Source organism: Ursus arctos, unplaced genomic scaffold, assembly GCF_023065955.2.
Source record: "Ursus arctos isolate Adak ecotype North America unplaced genomic scaffold, UrsArc2.0 scaffold_29, whole genome shotgun sequence".
Taxonomy (NCBI): Eukaryota; Metazoa; Chordata; class Mammalia; order Carnivora; family Ursidae; genus Ursus; species Ursus arctos.
In genome coordinates this window covers 24,163,385-24,180,861 of record NW_026622974.1, presented here as the reverse complement: position 1 = coordinate 24,180,861, position 17,477 = coordinate 24,163,385, and the positions used below count along the sequence as shown (strand labels likewise).

General features: G+C 36.7%; 1 protein-coding gene and 1 long non-coding RNA gene across 6 annotated transcripts in view; one reads left to right on the top strand and one right to left on the bottom strand.

The window, feature by feature from the left end:
- LOC113261142 (uncharacterized) overlaps positions 1–17,477 on the top strand; it is a 119,671-nt gene that overhangs the window by 97,046 nt on the left and 5,148 nt on the right. For all 3 annotated transcript variants that reach the window (XR_003318281.4, XR_008956226.1, XR_007190183.2), the window contains 2 exons: positions 15,603–15,715; positions 15,924–16,216. This is a non-coding gene — a long non-coding RNA (uncharacterized LOC113261142). The remainder of the gene's footprint in view (positions 1–15,602; positions 15,716–15,923; positions 16,217–17,477) is intronic.
- ADGRB3 (adhesion G protein-coupled receptor B3) overlaps positions 1,514–17,477 on the bottom strand; it is a 695,949-nt gene continuing 679,985 nt past the window's right edge. For all 3 annotated transcript variants that reach the window (XM_026507135.4, XM_048219740.2, XM_057303989.1), the window contains 2 exons: positions 10,598–10,702; positions 1,514–2,317 (listed from right to left, as the gene is read on the bottom strand). In XM_026507135.4, coding sequence (XP_026362920.3) covers positions 2,129–2,317; positions 10,598–10,702 — 294 coding nt within the window. In that variant the 3' untranslated portion in view covers positions 1,514–2,128. The remainder of the gene's footprint in view (positions 2,318–10,597; positions 10,703–17,477) is intronic.

The window sequence follows — 17,477 nt, the reverse complement described above, 5'->3', positions numbered from 1 at the left end:
GCAGTGACTATTGTAGTTTTACAAGAAATATTAGTCTAATATATTGAATTTGGTTTTTAAACATAGAATTTATGTTTTTGAATATATACTTATTGAGGGTTTTTTTTTTTTTTTTTTTTTTTTTTTTTTAGTCAAGATTTTACAGTTTGAAATGGGAAACTGCCTACATGGTTCTCATTCACTCCATAGGTTACTGAGATGGAGCTAAGCATGTGTATATATATGTGTATATGTACACATAAACATGTTAAGTATATATATATATATACACACACACACACACACATATACATATACATACATATGTGCATATGTATGTATTTATAGATACATGGATATAGAAAGAGAATGAGAAATTTACTAAATATTCCTATCACCGGAAAGTCATCTTATAAATTTAATAAACATTTAATATTACAATTACATTATAATTAGCATGAAGTTTATTTTATAGAAAAATCACTCCTTAGTTATGTTATATTCTGATGTTGCTTTTATTTTTAAAATCTGGTTAAAAATATACTTTTAACATCTTTACGTGGAGAACATTAGAAGTACCTGACAGTTCAGCCTGAGCGGGCGGTTTTCAAGGCTCTAGCTTAGCGGTGCACCTGAGTGTTGAAGCACCTTTGTCTCTGCCTGGACTCGCGGCCTGCAGGGCCGGGTCCCCCAGGTCATGGGTCGCCGGAGCCAGCTCACTTGAGTTTCTGACAGGCCACACAAGACCATGCAGCTTAGGTTTAACAACAAACTAATCTAAATAAACGTTGTAGGAGTTTTGAAGACCCTAATCTCCTTTCCACTCCCTATACTTCCCTTAGATTGAAAGACACAGTCTCATCATCCATTAAAAGGATGACAAAATTGCCAAAATCCTTTGCACCATGTTTCCATTAATGAGGCTTTGAGAAAGCAGGAGACATCACGGGTGTGGCTTTCCACTACAGAGGACACTAGGGACCAGCTCACCTCAGGCTTCCCACTTTTCAAACCAGAAAGCATCTACCAAATAAATGCATCCACTTCCCTTTTCCTTCTGCTAGAGAATATACAGATAAGATTTTTTAAAAATCCTGAATAAGTTCATTTTTTTGTACGCTATGAAGAACTATAGTACAAGTAGTTTCTTTTGTGAAACATGCAATGGACTTCGTTACTTATAAACATTTTCCCTGTATTATTTTATGTACGGCAACTTACTATTTTCTACTAGTAGTTGTCTTTTTGCCACAAGATAGAAAAAAACCATAATATTTATGTAAGACTATGATGGCAGATTTCTGACAGGCCCCATTCACATGGTACATTGTTCCAAAGGGTGCTTGAGTGAAAAATACAGAAGCACTATACAAACCTACTATTACATTTGAGAAATCATTAGCCTCAAAGGAGTAATAACGGTATGCTATTAAAACTGTGAATACATTTTCAGCATCTGTATTGAAAAAAAACTTTATAAATATGTAAATTTCTGTTCAACAAATCCAAAATAAAATGCACTAAAAAACTGATATGTAGACAAAAGTTTATTTACACCATACAACATTTTAAATATTTTATACACAGTTGCAGCAGAGAAAGCCACTCAGAGCTTTCTAGAGAAAACTGCAATAATAAAGATGTGAAATATATTATTCATATAAAAGTGAGATTATTACTTTATTGCATTTAAAGCAATGAAGAATGTAGCTCAACAAACATTCATTTAATGACAAAAACTTTGCTTTTATATTATAAAGTAAAAAGTGTAGTAATGGCCAAACAGACTGTTATAAACTTTAAAAACTGCATAAATATATACATTGTGCTTCATGGTGAAGTTTTTTGAAAACTAAACCATATGAAGCGGTTACAACATGAATCGTTGCTTGAGGTTTATCTATAAAGATTACCTTACAAATCCATTCCACGGGTACTTACAACACAGGATGGTCAGAACTGTACACCTGGTCCTCTCTCCACTAGCCTGACTAGTGAGAAGTTACCATATGCAAACACCACTGACATTTGGCACATGAAGGTCCTGACATAGGATAGTCACACTGTCCAGATAGAAATGTCAGGCTTCCCAAGTCTTAAGTGTCAGTGCAGTAAATTGTTTTATATCCACCTCAGTCCATTTTGATTGTTAAACTTCTGTTTGAAAGTCACCCTCTTGCACATCCAGAGGCAAATTCAGACACTTCTCCCACTCTGCTGGCCTCAGTTCCAAAGCGTCCTTTGCCTCTGTATCTAAGACATTGATTGTGGTGTAATGTTGGTATTCACTGGGGTTTTTGAAAGTGTCCCATGGATTCTTGTTTGGTGCTGGGTTTTCCTGTTGAGAAGAGAGGGGAAAGAGGGTCATTATTTGATGACGAGGATTACCGCTTGTTTAAGTTCCCAGGAAGAGAGCATGTTTGTGACCTTAATCCAGTTTATATGATTCAGAGATGATTTGAAATTGTGGCCAGCTGCAGGAAATGGTTTTGATTTTAGTTTTCTTTCACTGAACAAACTGATGAACACCTTCTTTATGTTATCCTAAAATCTTCCAGCAATCAGAAGAATAATTTATGGAAGGCAGAGTAGATGATGTTTTGTTTTGGGTATCTTGGGAAATGTCAGTATAGCTACCTCAGGTAGAAAGAAGCGTTCCTGCTAAGACTAAATGTAGAAAATTTAAGTATTTTGGCAGAATCTTTGGTGAGTTAAAATTTGAAGATATGTAATGGGTCATGTTATGTAATAATAAAAACAGTCCCCAAACTGGCCATATTTCATAAAACTGAATTTCATTAACTTTTAGTTTTTAAGAAATTATCCTTTTTAAAACATTAAAATGCTATGTCCCTTGAGTAATCTTATTTTTTCTCTGCTGTATATTCCCCACAATTTTCTATGTATTTGGGCAGCACACTAATTTAGCAAAAATCATTGTTCGCTTCAAAGAGCACAGCTTTTTGGAAAGTATATCCAGCAGTATAAGGGATTTTAAAGAATGTCTACCAGCCAGCGTTCCTTATATTCCATAGTATACATCCTCTTACTACTTAATATTCAAGACCTGTCTAATTAGGACTCCACCCAGACCTTCCATGTTGTAGGGGCTCAATAAACATGAGTAGACATTATTCAAAGTTTGTATTGCTTGATATTCGCTAAGATTTAGCAGTGAACTTGATTTATTTTAAATAAGTGTTTAAAGATTTCTGTAAAATGGAGGGAATCTGAATGGAATAGACTATGTTGAGTGACCTCAAAGAACAAGAAAATCATGACTGAATTCTCTTTAGAACAAATTAAGCTAAAAACACTTAAGCTACTATAATTGTTGAATGTGTCCTTTATCCCTTCCCCTTAACCCTAAATTCTAGCCTTCGACTGCTTGTAATTAATTAGTAGGCGGAATGTAAAACAGGTACTGCAATTATTATCTGGGTTCCATCGAAAAGAATAAAAATCAATCACTCTCAAGTATAGATAAACAAGAGAGACAACCTATAGAAATACATACCATAACTAGAAGTTAGATTGTTAAAATCCTCAATGTGTTAGATGTTTTTAACACTTATTAGCCTTAATCATGAGGACATCCAAAACAATAATAGCTAATATTTAAGACGTGATAAAATTTTAGCCTTTAGGATATGTGCAGGGGATTAATTTTGATTTAGTCTAATATCCTAAAGAAGTCTTATGAACTATATTGTCTTGTAACTCTTCCCTTCCCCTCCTTCCTTGCTCCCTTCAACTAATATTTATCAGATCCTCTGTATTGGGCATCATATTAGGCACTAGGGAGGATAAAGTGATGAAGCAGATGGCAAGCCAACATGGTTCGCGAGGAAGCATAAGATTTAAAGCCTGATACATGCACGTCCAAATTCTAGTTGCTCCATTTTATGTGAATGTAACTCTGAGCAGTTTACTTGATTTCTTTGAACCTAGACTTCAATATTTGTAAAACAAAGATATGCTTTGTATTGTGGGCCAAAGGAATTGGCAAAATGTGCAGACTACCTACCTTATGGAGTTGCAAAAATAAAAAAGTCAAGGGGCCTGGCATAACACCTAGTATTTAATAAATGGTCATTATGTAGTAGTCATACTTATTATGAAGTTGTTTATAGTTAAATGAAGGTATAAATATATAGTTATATCTGTGTCTGTAAAAGTGCTGATGGGGGTACAGACAGGGGTGGAGATAAGGCTTTCTTTTGTGGAAAGCATGTAGACCTCTCTGAGAAAAGTGATATTAGAATTGTCATAGAAGAATGAGCTTGGTCATAAAGACATGTGATTGGAGGCTGAACAGGCATGTTACTGGGAAGTAAAAATCCAGGGAGCATGCAGATGGGACAACACTGAGAAAAATAGCCAATTTATTTTAGTTGGAGTGAAAAAGAATAGAATAAATAGGCAGAAGGTGAACTGAAAGCCAGATCATAAGGGACATTGTATGCCAGGCCACTCAATTTGGAATTTATTTTGTAGGCAATGGGGAATGGTTGAACATTTCAGGGCACTACAGTGACCTGAATCATCAATCACTGAATGTAAGGTTCACTGGTGTGAATTCTGCTGCATCAAGCCATGGAGAGGATTTATCCATCTTAGACAAAGGCTGTGTCTTAAAGGAGCTTTGTGGGAATCCTTCGTTTGAAAAAGTTGAATTAGTTCAGTCCTAAAAAGATTCAGGATATGTAAATTATTTGTTCATTTGCTTTGAAAATAGGGGTTTCATTATGTTTGAACAGCTGTGATTTTCCATTTATATTTTGAAGATCAAGTACTGTGGATCCATGAACTAAAATGGCTAATTTTAAACTTCATCAGAGTGTCAATAAGGTTGGCTTGTTCATCTCCTCTGACATCCCATGGTATTCCCAGTAGTACTGTGGTTTTTGCTATTGTTCCTAAATGTCTGGACACCCTTTAGGTCTGAGGCCCATGGTTCTTTAGTGATAAAGGACTACTGCACCTACCAGTAGAACTCAGCCAAACAGAGCACTGCATACACAAAAAAATAAAGGGAAGATAACTTAAGGGACCCACAGGACAACAGTGAGTAAAACAATCCTTAGGGGTCCCAGAAGAAGAGAGAGAGAGAAAGGGACAGAAAACTTACTTGAAAAAAACAATGGCTGAAAATTCCCGAACCTGAAGAAAGAAATGGGCCTGTGAGTTGAGGAAAGCCTAGAGCTTTCCAAATAAATTAGACCCAGAGAGATCCAAACCAAGACACACTATAATTAAAAGTTAAAGAGAAAATCTTAAAAACAGCAGGAAAAAAACACAAAAAACAAAACTTGTTATGTATATTGGCAGATTTTTCAGCAAAAACTACAGGTTAGAAGGGAGTGGCATGATGTATTCAGAGTGCTGAAAGCAAAAATCCCAACCCAGAATACAAAAGTAGTAAAAATGATGACTACAACAGGATACGCAAAATAAAAGATGTGAAATGTAACATCAGAAGCATCAAATGTAGGGGGGATTAAAATGTAGAGTTTTAGAATATATGCAAACTTAACTTGCTATCAACTTAATACAGATTGGCATATATACAGGCTGAGCTATATAAACTTCATGGTAACAACAATGCCAAAACCTACAGTAAATACATAAAATTAAAGCAAAGCATCAACCACAAAGGAAGAGAGCAAGAGACGACAAAAGGAAAAGAGAAGAACCACAAAAACAAGCAGAAAACAAATTACAAAATGGCAATAAGTACATACCTATCTATAATTACTTTAAATGTAAATGCACTAAATTCTTCCATCAAAAGATAGAGTGGCTGGATGGATACGAAAACAAGACACACATATATGCTGCCTATAAGAGACTCACTTCAGTTGTAAGGGCACACACAGACTAAAAGTGAAGGGATGAAAAAAGATGTTTCATACAAGAGAAAGCTGGGGTAGCTATACTTAAGTCAGAAAAAACAGACTTTAAAACAAAGACTAATAAAAGACAATGAGCATTACATAATGGTACAGGGGTCAATCCAGCAAGAAGATATACATTTGTACTTATGCACCCAACCCAGAAGCACATAAGTGAATAAAGCATCTATCAGCAGATGTAAAAGGAGAAATTGATAATGATACAATTACATTAGGGGGCTGTAACACCTCACTTACATCAATGATAGATCATGCAGACAGAACGTTTAACATTAGCCTTAAATGATACATTAAACCAGATGGATTTAATAGATAGATACGTCAAGACCACAGCTAACATTATACTCAGTGGTGAAAAGCTGAAAGCTTTATCCCCTAAGATCAAGAACAAGATAAAGATGCCCACTCTTGACACTTTTATTCAATACAGTACTGGATGTCCTAGCTGAAGCAATTAGGCAAGAAAAGGAAATAAATAACATCCAAATTGGAAAAATAAAATAAAACTATCCTATTTGTAAAGGACATAATTTTATGGGTAAAAAACCCTAAAGACTCCTCCAAAAAATTGTTACAACCAATAAATTCAATTAAACTGCAGGATACAAAATGAATATACAGAAATCTTTTGTGTTTTTATACACTTAACAAAAAACTCTCAGAGAAATCAAGAAAACAATTCCATTTCCAATTATACCAAAAGGAATATAGTATCTAGGAGTAAATTTAACCAATGAGGTAAAAGACTTATACACTGAAAACCATAAGAAACTGGTGAGAGATAATGAAGAAGACATAAATAAATGGAAAGATATACCATGTTCATGGGCTGGAAGAATTATATTGTTCAAATGTCATGTTACCCAAAGCAATCTATAGATTTGATACAATCCCTATCAAAATAGCAATGGCAATTTTCACAGAAACAGAATAAGTCTAAAATTTATATGGAACCAGGAAAGATCCCAAATAGTCAAAACAATGTGGAGTAAGAAGAACAAAGCTGGAGACATCACACTCCCTGATTTCAAACTATATCACAAAGCTACAGTAAACAAAACAGTATAGTATTGGCATAAAAACAGACTAATGGAACAGAATTTTAAAGAGCCCATCACCCAGTTACCCCCACCCTTTCTAAGGGCATGTGATGTGATGAGCACTGTGTGTTAACTGATGAATCATTGAACATTTTACCAAAAATCAATGATGTACCATACCTTGGCTAATTGAAAAAAAGCCTAGAAATAAACCCATGTATATATGGTCAATAAATTTAAAACAAAGGAGGCAACCAAACCACAATGAAATATCTCACACCTGTGAAAATGGCTATTTTCAAGAAGACAAGAAATAAAAAGTGTCGGCAAGGATGTGGGGGAAAAGGAACCCTTGTGCACTGTTGGTGGCAATGTGAACTGGTGCAGCTACTGTGGAAAAGAGTATGGAGGTTCCTAAACTAAAAACAGAACTACCATATGATCCAGCAATTCCACTTCTGGCTATTTATCTAAAGAAAATTAAAATACTGATTTGAAAAGACATATGCACCCCTATGTTCACTGCAGCATTATTTACATGGCCAAGATATGGAAACAACCAAAGTGTATGATTGATGGACAAACAGATAAAGATGTCGTATATAGATATACAATGGAATACTACCCAATCATAAAAAAGAATGGCATTTTGCCCTTTTTGTGACAATATGTATAGACTAGAGGTTATTATGCTTATTATGAAATAAGTCAAACACCGTATGATTTCACTTATATGTAGAATCTAAAAAACCAAAACAAATGAAGAAACAAAACAAAACTTGGGAGTGAAAAGAATAGACTGGTAGTAGCCAGCAGGGAGGGGACTTGGGGGGAAGGTGAAATGGGAGAAGGAGGCTGAAAGATACAGACTTCTAAGACAAATATGTCATGGGGATGTAAAATACAGAATGGTGATTATAGTCAACAATATTGTATATTACATAACTTTATATGCTGACAGGAGGAACTAGAGTAACTGGGTGATCATTCTGCAGTATATACAAATATCAAATCATAATTAATACTGTTAATTGTACCACAATAAAAAAAACCCATAAACTCAATATAAGCCAACATGCATGAAGCTTCCAAAGATGCTAATTTGGTCTTAGGCTGTATACACAGAAATGGAATATTAGCTGCATATTAGAATGCAGGGCCCCCTGAGCACTTCCCACAGTTCATGGGTCTAGGAGCAGGCTAGCTCTTACTTCCGGACAAGTCCCTCCTTCCCTTTTTCTCCCTTTCTTCTCCTCTCTCTTTCCTTCCTTCTTCCAACCTAGCAATGAGAATTTGTATAAGTCAAACACCATATGATTTCACTGTGAGAGAATTTGTTTATTCTATATTCTAGAAGAGCAAGAATTTGGAGATGCTCCTTGGGGGAAAGGGTTCTTGATGGAGAATGGTTTGTGAGACACACTCAGAGTAAGAGAATTCTTTCCACACTGCCTTTTCTTTATAGTGTGATTTAGATGTTGTCCTGCCTGGAAGCGGGGAAATGGACTAAATGGTCTTTTGGGTTCCCTTTGATTCCCAAAATTCTACATAATTACCATCATTTGCAGTGCTAGGCAGGTGTTGTGAGTTAGTAGCCAGAAAAAAAGGAAAAGACTTTGAGATTTTTGTTTTGAAAATGTCTTTCTCTATCCAATTATGCGATTTTTCATTAGCAATGTGCCACACGAATTATGGCTGAATTAAGGATAATGAACTCACTCACATGTTCATTATTAATCAAAACTGAATAAGGAACTTTTTTTTTTCTGTTCTCAGATATTTAGGACAATAGTCAAGCAGCAATGACAACTCTATCCTTCCCACTCCTAACCTCCCAAATGATAAATATTTATAAATCTTTTCTAGAAAAGGCGTGCTGCTGCAGAGATGTGGTGTAATTAGTAGGCTATTTTGGTTGTCAGGAAACTGAGATACAGATATTTGTGCCATTAATGATTTAATACCCAGACCATACAACAAGGGGAAATTACAATCATATAATAGCAGTCAGCCAGCTGTATCTGTTGCATAAGACTTTCAGATTTATAAACATAACCTTTTCCTTTTTTTTTTTTTAAACAAATGAAGCTTCTTCAGTTTATTTCAGTGTTAGCTTTCAGTATTCCAAAATGAGTAGCTAATGTGTTTAGGTCTAATCTCAACGGTGCAATTCTCATTTGCCTGGTGAGCTGAAAATTGACGGCCCAGTATTAGGAGGAGTAGATAAGAAAGAGCCACTCACTACATGTTAAGTGTCTTCTATTTGCCCAGCATTGTGTTGACGATAACAAAGAATGCATGATTCTAGCTGTAAGGAGGAAAATAGGTTGATATACACATGAATTATTTACAGACCAATTAAGAGTTAAGGTCTATTGTATTTCTTATAATCTTCATTTAACCAAACACAGACTGAACTATCAGAAACATTCTATAAATCATGAGCAGCTATGTACTGATAAATTACCATGACCAGCGCCGTACTAGTACTGAGAGGAATATAGGAAAAACAAAGGCACATGAATTCTTGTCCTTGACAAACTCATGTTACTCATCAGGAAGCTAGGACTTAGACTCACGACACACATATCCACGACAGTCTAGAGGTAGAAAGTGATCGAACACCATGTCTCTTAGAGTGATACACACACACACACACACACACACACACACCCCAGAACCCCAGATGTTGGGAGGAGGGGAAGGGCTGCGAAGGTGTAAGGCAAAGCAAGAGCACCATATTTGGAGTGAGGAACAGTGGAGTCAGATGGCAGATGTCTCTCACAGCTGAACCCCAGCTGCTTAACCTCTCATGGGCCCTACCTGCTTTGGAAAGCGTTATGAGAATCAAAGAAAGCACTTGTTAATTACTGTTTTCTTTGTTCAATTTGGGAAAAACTGAGCTTTAGAAACCAGAGCTGGGTAATTGCTCAAGATCAGAGAGATCCTGGTTAAGTTTTGTACTCCTGATCCAGGGCCCTCACAAATAATTATGTAGCTTTCTCTGGAGCCATGACTGGGCCATGTACATGGTGCTTGCAAAACATCATTTCGTGAATTCCTCTGCTAGGATTGTAGTAGTGTGAATGAACGAGAAGAAAATGGTCCAGTGCTCCAATGTTGAACTTTCCCAAAACTCCTCTCATAAAACAAATGAGTCTCCTGGAGACAAAAACCTAACACTTAGGTTTCAGGTAACAGAGTGTACATTCAAGTGTGTGTGTGTGTGTGTGTGTGCGTGCGTGCATATATGCATAATATAAATATGCATAATATAAAGAAATACATAACTATATTTTATGACCTTAAAATGTCAGACATTCAAATGAAAATATTTAGACATCTATTTAGGTATTTGAATTCATTGACTTTTAACAATGATAAAAGGGCCAGGTGAACCTAATACATTTTTGATACATAACTATAATTAAAGCTTATAATTGAGAACATTTAAAACATGAATAAAGATGCTTAAAGAGTCTATCATTCCTAATTTGTTTCTTAGTATATTCCAAATACATTGTGGAGCATTATTTGTTTTTTTCTATGTATGCTACTTCTGTGATCACAAGACAATGAAAAGCTCCTGGAGGGCAAGGATAATGGCTGACGGGACACATGATTAGTGGGGTGCCAGGCACCAATGAAGCAACGCATACTCACCATACTGCTTGTATTTGGTATATCCCGAAATCTGTCCAAAGTCTGAAATTTCTGATTCAGCTCCTGAAACAGTTCCATATGCCTCTTCCTTGTATGCATGACCTTCTGCAAAAGAGAATAGAAAGGCTCTCATTTCTAATTTGATTTATACATTTTAAAAAGAGATTAATATTTTCACTTTAATAAGGAAAATCAAGCTTGGCAGGAACCAGGAAGTCCCCAAAGATACCAAAAATGCAAATAAGCTGCATCTAATCCTTGTTTCATAGTCAGCACTTCTTGAACGTGAAGAATTGGCTTTATTTCCACTTACGAGATTACCAAAAAATAGTTTTCTCTTGTGGGTGCATTAAAAATGTAGCAGTCATTCCTGTGTAAGATTTTCATCATTCAAAGTTTAAGCTGTTTTACAAAAATTGTTATAATATAAAAAAAATGTTTAAAAATTTGGACTTGTAAAGCACCCAAGTCTCTCAATGTTTGTCATGGGATATATTACTTTTTTTATGTTTTATTTCCATAAACACTAAAATCCTAGCTGGCTGTACTAAAGGGGGAGCAAAATCCCAGGCACTGCCATTTAAGGCTGACTCAAAGCACTAAAGTGTCTGAAATATATGTGAGATCTAAAATCTTACACTTTCCATGAATAATGATTGAGCTTTGCAAAGGAAAATCTGACCCATAGGTTTCATATATTTATTTATGAGGTGGTACAGAATCTTAACAATTAGGGCTCAGAGCATAAATCGTGTGGTTGATGAGCTTCTCAAATCACTGATACAAACACATTAATCCTCTTTTTCCCCAAATATATTAATACTCTTCATCCTTGGTTATATCCTTTTCTCCCAACTTCATCATAGAGTCCTAAATAAAAATGACCTCAGGGTAAGTATGATGGGCGGAATCTTTTTCTATTACAGAATGTTTAACAGAGAAGATAATAAATCCCCTGTTCAAGTGTTATTTTAAAGGAGAAAATACCCTCCTCAATTTTGATTTTTTTAAATGTTAAAAATCAGTATTTCAGTGATTTTCCAAGATTGTGCCTCCATGTTTGTGCAAGATCTTACATATGTTAAAGCATGTGCTTCATAACTCACCATTTGCTCATGTGGGCTTCATAGGTGTATTATATTCATTTCTAGGCTATGATTTGAACATTTGACCTATTGTTTTAATTACCAAATATTTTCAAAAGTAAGGATTTGTTTTGGAAAAGAAATACACCTTTGGGGGAAGATCTATAATGCCTGCTTTTCTTCTAAAAAGACACTTGCATAAAACACGATCTCCTTGAGAAAAAAAAAAAGCAAAAGAGAAATGCAAATTAAATCTTTAATGTATTTTAAAAAGCCTTATTCTCTGTTATGCCAAATTTAATTTCCTATATTTAATGAATCTGTATTTAGGCAATACTTTGTTTAGCTAGTTTCTTCTATTTTCATTAGCCTACTTTTATGAGAGAATTCTGACATTTTAAGTCTTGCTCTAACCAAATTATTTTCGTCTTTCCTCCTCTTAGTTCTAGGAGTTGGCTGTTAACGAGTCAGGTGGTTGAGGATGAGAACATGGCAACATTACTCATGATGAGGACATGAAACATAGCACACAATTACAGAGCGATTAACTTCCCATCAGTTTTGGGGAGAGTACAGGAAACAGATTTGCAGGATTTACAGAGAAACACCAGGCAAACATAATTTGACTAGCAATGGCTGATGGAGATTTATGAGAGGGAGGATTTGCATAAGCAACTCAGTGGAGGGATTCTGAGGACCGCATAGCTGGCAAACGTAACGAAATACATTCTATCCCTGGGGACTCAAATATCCCCATGCAGTACCAGAGCCTAAGTCACTGATGAAAATACTGATTTGTGTTACAAGAAATACCTTTAAGAAAAAGACACACACAAAAACTATAGTCATCAGAATATGAACTCTGGCTCTAACTTTCAAATAGCGTTCTTTATAACAATGAATCTTACCATGTAGTTATTTTTTGCTAGGGTGCAGTAGGACTAATGTCACGCTACTGACATTTCTAAAGATACTTCATCCTGTCAGTTAATGCATAATTCATGAGCACCACATATTGTGCGAGATGCCGAAGTACAATGGTGTGCAAAATCCGGTAGAGCTTCTCCCCTCTTACAGCTCAAGGTAGAATGGAGGACATAGGCATTAATCACATAAGAACTCAAATACACATTATTTTAGGACTGAGATAAGTAAAACAAATGGCGTGTCTGTGTGAGTAAGTGAGAGGGGAATTCACTAAGACAAATGCAAGTGAGGCAGATTTCCAAATTTTCACATACTTATTTTGAAGTTGAAAATTCTCAAATCAGTTATTCCTCATCTCATTTGTTCTCTCTCTTCCATTTTCTAAAATTCAGAGAATTTCTGGCATAGTTTTTAATCTTGTGCCCTTTCCTCAGTGAGAGCGTTCCTTTCCAAAGACAAGGAGCACATTCTCTTATAAGATAGTTGATGTTCTTGGCACAGCTTCCTCATTTTAAGGTGGGCATGTGATGATTTTGTCTGTGCAGTCTCTATTTATCTTCCATCTTATGACAGGGTCCTGACTTTGCCTTGGGGAGTTATGTCTGCCAGTGCTGGTGGAAATGTCAGTGGAGGTCCCTACTGTCTACTGGCCAAAAGGTCAGTTTTTCCATATCCTTCCAACAAAGGATATTCTCTTTTGGTTGGTAGTCAAAGTCACTCTCTGTCTCATGCAACCAAATATTTCTATTCGACAAAGCATGTTTAATGAAGCAAAGTATTAAATGTATCCCACGGCAATGAGGGTATATTAATTGGAGTTTTTATAATCATATTCTGATTGAATAGGCAGCAGCTGATTCTGAACTGAGTGGATTTTATTTTGAAAAGCTACACTGTTAGAAGACACTCAGATATATATATATGGTGAATGCAAATGTTAAATGACCAAAAAACATTTCGCAATGTTCTACATAGGTTCATGAAAGCTGCTCTGAGTACTAAATCTCACAGATGCCACAAACAAGGTGGAAAGAAATTAAAAATGTGGATGCTAAAATCTGGGGCTCTTCCTACCTAGAAACATAACTTGCAAATCCATGCGCATGCCAGAGAGTCATTCTAATTTGAAATTGTTACCTTGGCACAGCCAGGAATCACCACAGCAATGATGGCCTGGTGGTTCCAGCAGAGGTACCATATTAGAGCTGCCAAGCAAGAGCTCAGCTGAGTCAGGGCTCAGTTTGGTTTTCCAGGCATGATTCCTTCTTGTTCATAGACTTAAGTACACCTTTCAGCTTTTTCAGTCGGGGAAGCCTCCATTGACATGGAAGCTGGCGTCACAGTAAATACTGGACAGTTTCCAATCTGGCAATGTTTTGGGATAAAAACGTAGCTGTAGTTTTAGTTTTGGGATAAAAACGTAGCTGTAGTTTTAGTTTTCACAAATAATAAGGGTTTCCCTTTATCTTTTTATTTGTCTGAATATTTATTTGCAGCACTCATGTCTTTGATTGTCTTAACCACCTAATTAGAAGTTTTTGTGCTTATAAATCTTACTGGCCCATTTTAATGGCTCTTTTTGGATTTTACTCACCTTAGGATTTTATCCGTTTACCTTTTTCTTTCTTTTGTGACTGAAACATCCTGTGTCCCAAAGAAACTGACTTCTGTGAAAAACTCAATTTTCTAAAGCCTTGTGAAGATGATAAAACTTTAACTTATGTACATTTTCTTTTTAAATAAATATATTCTAATTGACACTATATATAAAATTCAGGTTGCCTGAGTTATAACTCCTGTCAAATAACATAGGCATCTTTTGCAATAAAGAGGAATGCTTGGTACTGTTCCCTTCCCGACTCGGGTTATTATGACATCACTCTTTGAAGCTGCGTATGAACCCCCATCCTGAGAGGATCAGCAACCTAATTGCACAAAAATATCTCCTGAAATAGCTTATTTCATACTCTCATCTGTCATTTTATATATTGTAACTCAAGGGAGGCTGTCTTTGCAGTCTTTTAATTGTTGATACAAGAGAAAAAGGGATAGGCTGTATAGTACTTTCATGGAGTTTCAGAGACTTGAGAACAAATCAGGATGTGAACCACCTGTATGCATCTAACAGCTTCGGCCTGGACAAACTTGGATTTAGATCTGTTCCACCACTTTCAAATTGTGTGGTCAGAGGCACCAAATGTAATCTCCCCGTAGCTAAAGCTCCCAGTTTTGGGAGTCGGAGTGACCTTCCACGGTTGTTCTGAAGACTGATAAAGGGACACACGTCACTTATCACTGGAGGACACAGGTAAGAGGCACTTCAGAAATGCTAGGCATTATCGTCTTTCTCCGTCCTCACAATAACCCAGGGAGGTAGGAGTGATTATGTCACTTTGCTGATTAGGAGACTGAAGCTCAGGAGGCGAAGTAAAGCTCCCAAGCTCCCATCCGTGGTGAGACAGCTGGAGCGCATTCTGAATCCAAAGTCAACTCTCTCTGCCTGCTGCTATCTTAGATCCATCCCATATTCAGGGAGCACCCTCCTTTAGATTAGTCAAGCTTGTGATTATGCCCTATTCAGATGGAAAAGCAGGCGAAAGAAACAAGGGTGGGTTAGGTGCCTTCTGTAGCAAGCCGGTAAACTGGATATTGGTCACCCTGCAACTGTCCCATAGTACTGCAGTTATCTTTTGAGGGGCTGGTCTCCATATCTTGTCTCTGAACACCTTGTGGACAGTGACTTTGTATCCTTGATATCTAGCACAGTGTTTGGTAGTAGCAGGTGCTCAATGAATGTGCATGGGATGAATGAACGAGGCGGCACACGTACACAGGCCGGGGAGGGTGCCTACCGCACGGAAGGCTATCATAAACCTCGTCTTCTCTCCTATTCAAGGCGTCCTCCTGCTCCAGGGGAGATTTCTTTTATTGGCCCCAGACAGGATCCCTGCCTTCTATTCTGATCCTATTGTGCTCTCTTATTTTTCGTACAGGTGGCTTATAAATGGCCTGCAGGTGGGTTTGAAACAAACTGCCTGAAGTTTTCTTTTCTAAATTCAGAAGTGTGAATCACAGAGCTGGGATTTAAGTGTGAACTACAGATAAGGTAGGCATTACTATATGTAGACTTTTAGAAACAGAGAAATTGTTAGAAAAATTTAGATTATGGGGCCTGGAAGTCATGTTGATAGAATTTAGAAACCATTCCACCTAAATTACCTTTTCTAGCCTTAGAAATATAGACAACTATGCTCTCATTGTTCATATTTACTAGTATAAACCTACGGTTATTTTTCTTTTTTTGCATTGCATAGGAGTCCTCAGTCCGGAGTGGGTTGTTGAATACTAGTTGGAAGTGAATGAAGACTAATGTTAAGGAAGCAACACACACTGCAGGAGTTACTCTTGATTCCTGAAGCCGTATTGTGAAAAGGGAATGATTTCTGTACCTTTCCCTGGCCAGAGTCCCAGAGTACCCCTAAGACAGAACCTGCAGCCCCACGGACTGTCTGACATTACTAGTGTCTAGTTATGTTTCAAGCATGTTTCTATTTGAATAAATATATATCCAGGGCTTAGACAAAGGATCTAAAAAAAACTGAATAAGGTATGTATTATTTTTTATTTTGTCACTGTCACCCAAGGTTATATTTGGCTGCAAATATTTGCAATAGTTTAATTTAGCATTATAGAAAAGATGGATGTAGCATAGGACTGGATTGCTCGAATGTTTCCTCTCCAAGTGTGCTGATTGCTTAACAGAGTGCACTTACTGCAGGAGATCGGGGACAAAGCAGAGAGTGACATTTCTTTGAAATTGTATGCTTTATATTTAGAAAGTAATATAAATCTTACCTTCGATGCCATAGCTTAGCTGTGTTCGTAACAAAATATTTTATCTTCCCCAAAATCTGCTAAAAATTCAAGTCCCCACAAAGATGGGCATGTTTATCCTGGACTCATGCCTTCTTGTGCTCCCTGCTCACCGTCACCTCTCCCCAGTTTGAAAAGCATGGGTTTACTGGAAGAATGGGGTTCATTAGGAACTTCAAAGGAACATTCTAAGGTGTTTTAAAGAGGTCCCATGGTTCCATGGAAGAATGTGACAAGGTTTATCTCCATGTTTTTATCTTCAAAAAACATGGAGTGGATAATATTGTCTATTGCAATTTGAGATGTTTGGAACTGCATTCCTAAGAATTCCTTGAGATTTGTCCTCAATCCAAGAGAGAGAATTTAACCTACCTACCTCATATTTCTGATTTAACATCCTATTAAGGCACCTTAATCCCCAAAATATTAAAATGCAACTTGGCCTAACTCCATGTCTGCTTGATTTTCCTAGTTCTGCCTATGATACTACTAGAAATCCAGGCTCAGACTTGTAGGGTCCTCTTTTTCTCTGCTCCCCTATGTTCAGTTATGGACCAAACTCCATAGATCTTGACTCTGCCATGTCCCTTCATTCCTTTCCTTTCCGACCACTTCCATTTTTCTTTCCTGGGCTAGTCACTTCCAGATTTGTATTTCAACTTCATTTACCCTACTCCAGTCTTTCCTTCCTATTACTGCCCCAGTCATGTTTCTAAATTCCAGATCAGAGCAAAGCATTCATCACTATAAACCCAACAGAACATAATAGAACAGAACGTTTTAGCAGCTTTTCATAACAAATTAGGTAAAAATTCCTCCCTTGGGGTGTACGTTCTTCACTATATGGTTTCTAAATTACTTCCTCTTTTTATCTATAGACTTCACAGTTCAGTGAATTTTAATTTGCTTCTGGTTTCTTGAGCATGCCACACCTTAGCCAACCTCCATACCTTTTCCTCCTCCTGGAATTTCTACCTGCTGTTCATCTCCTTGAG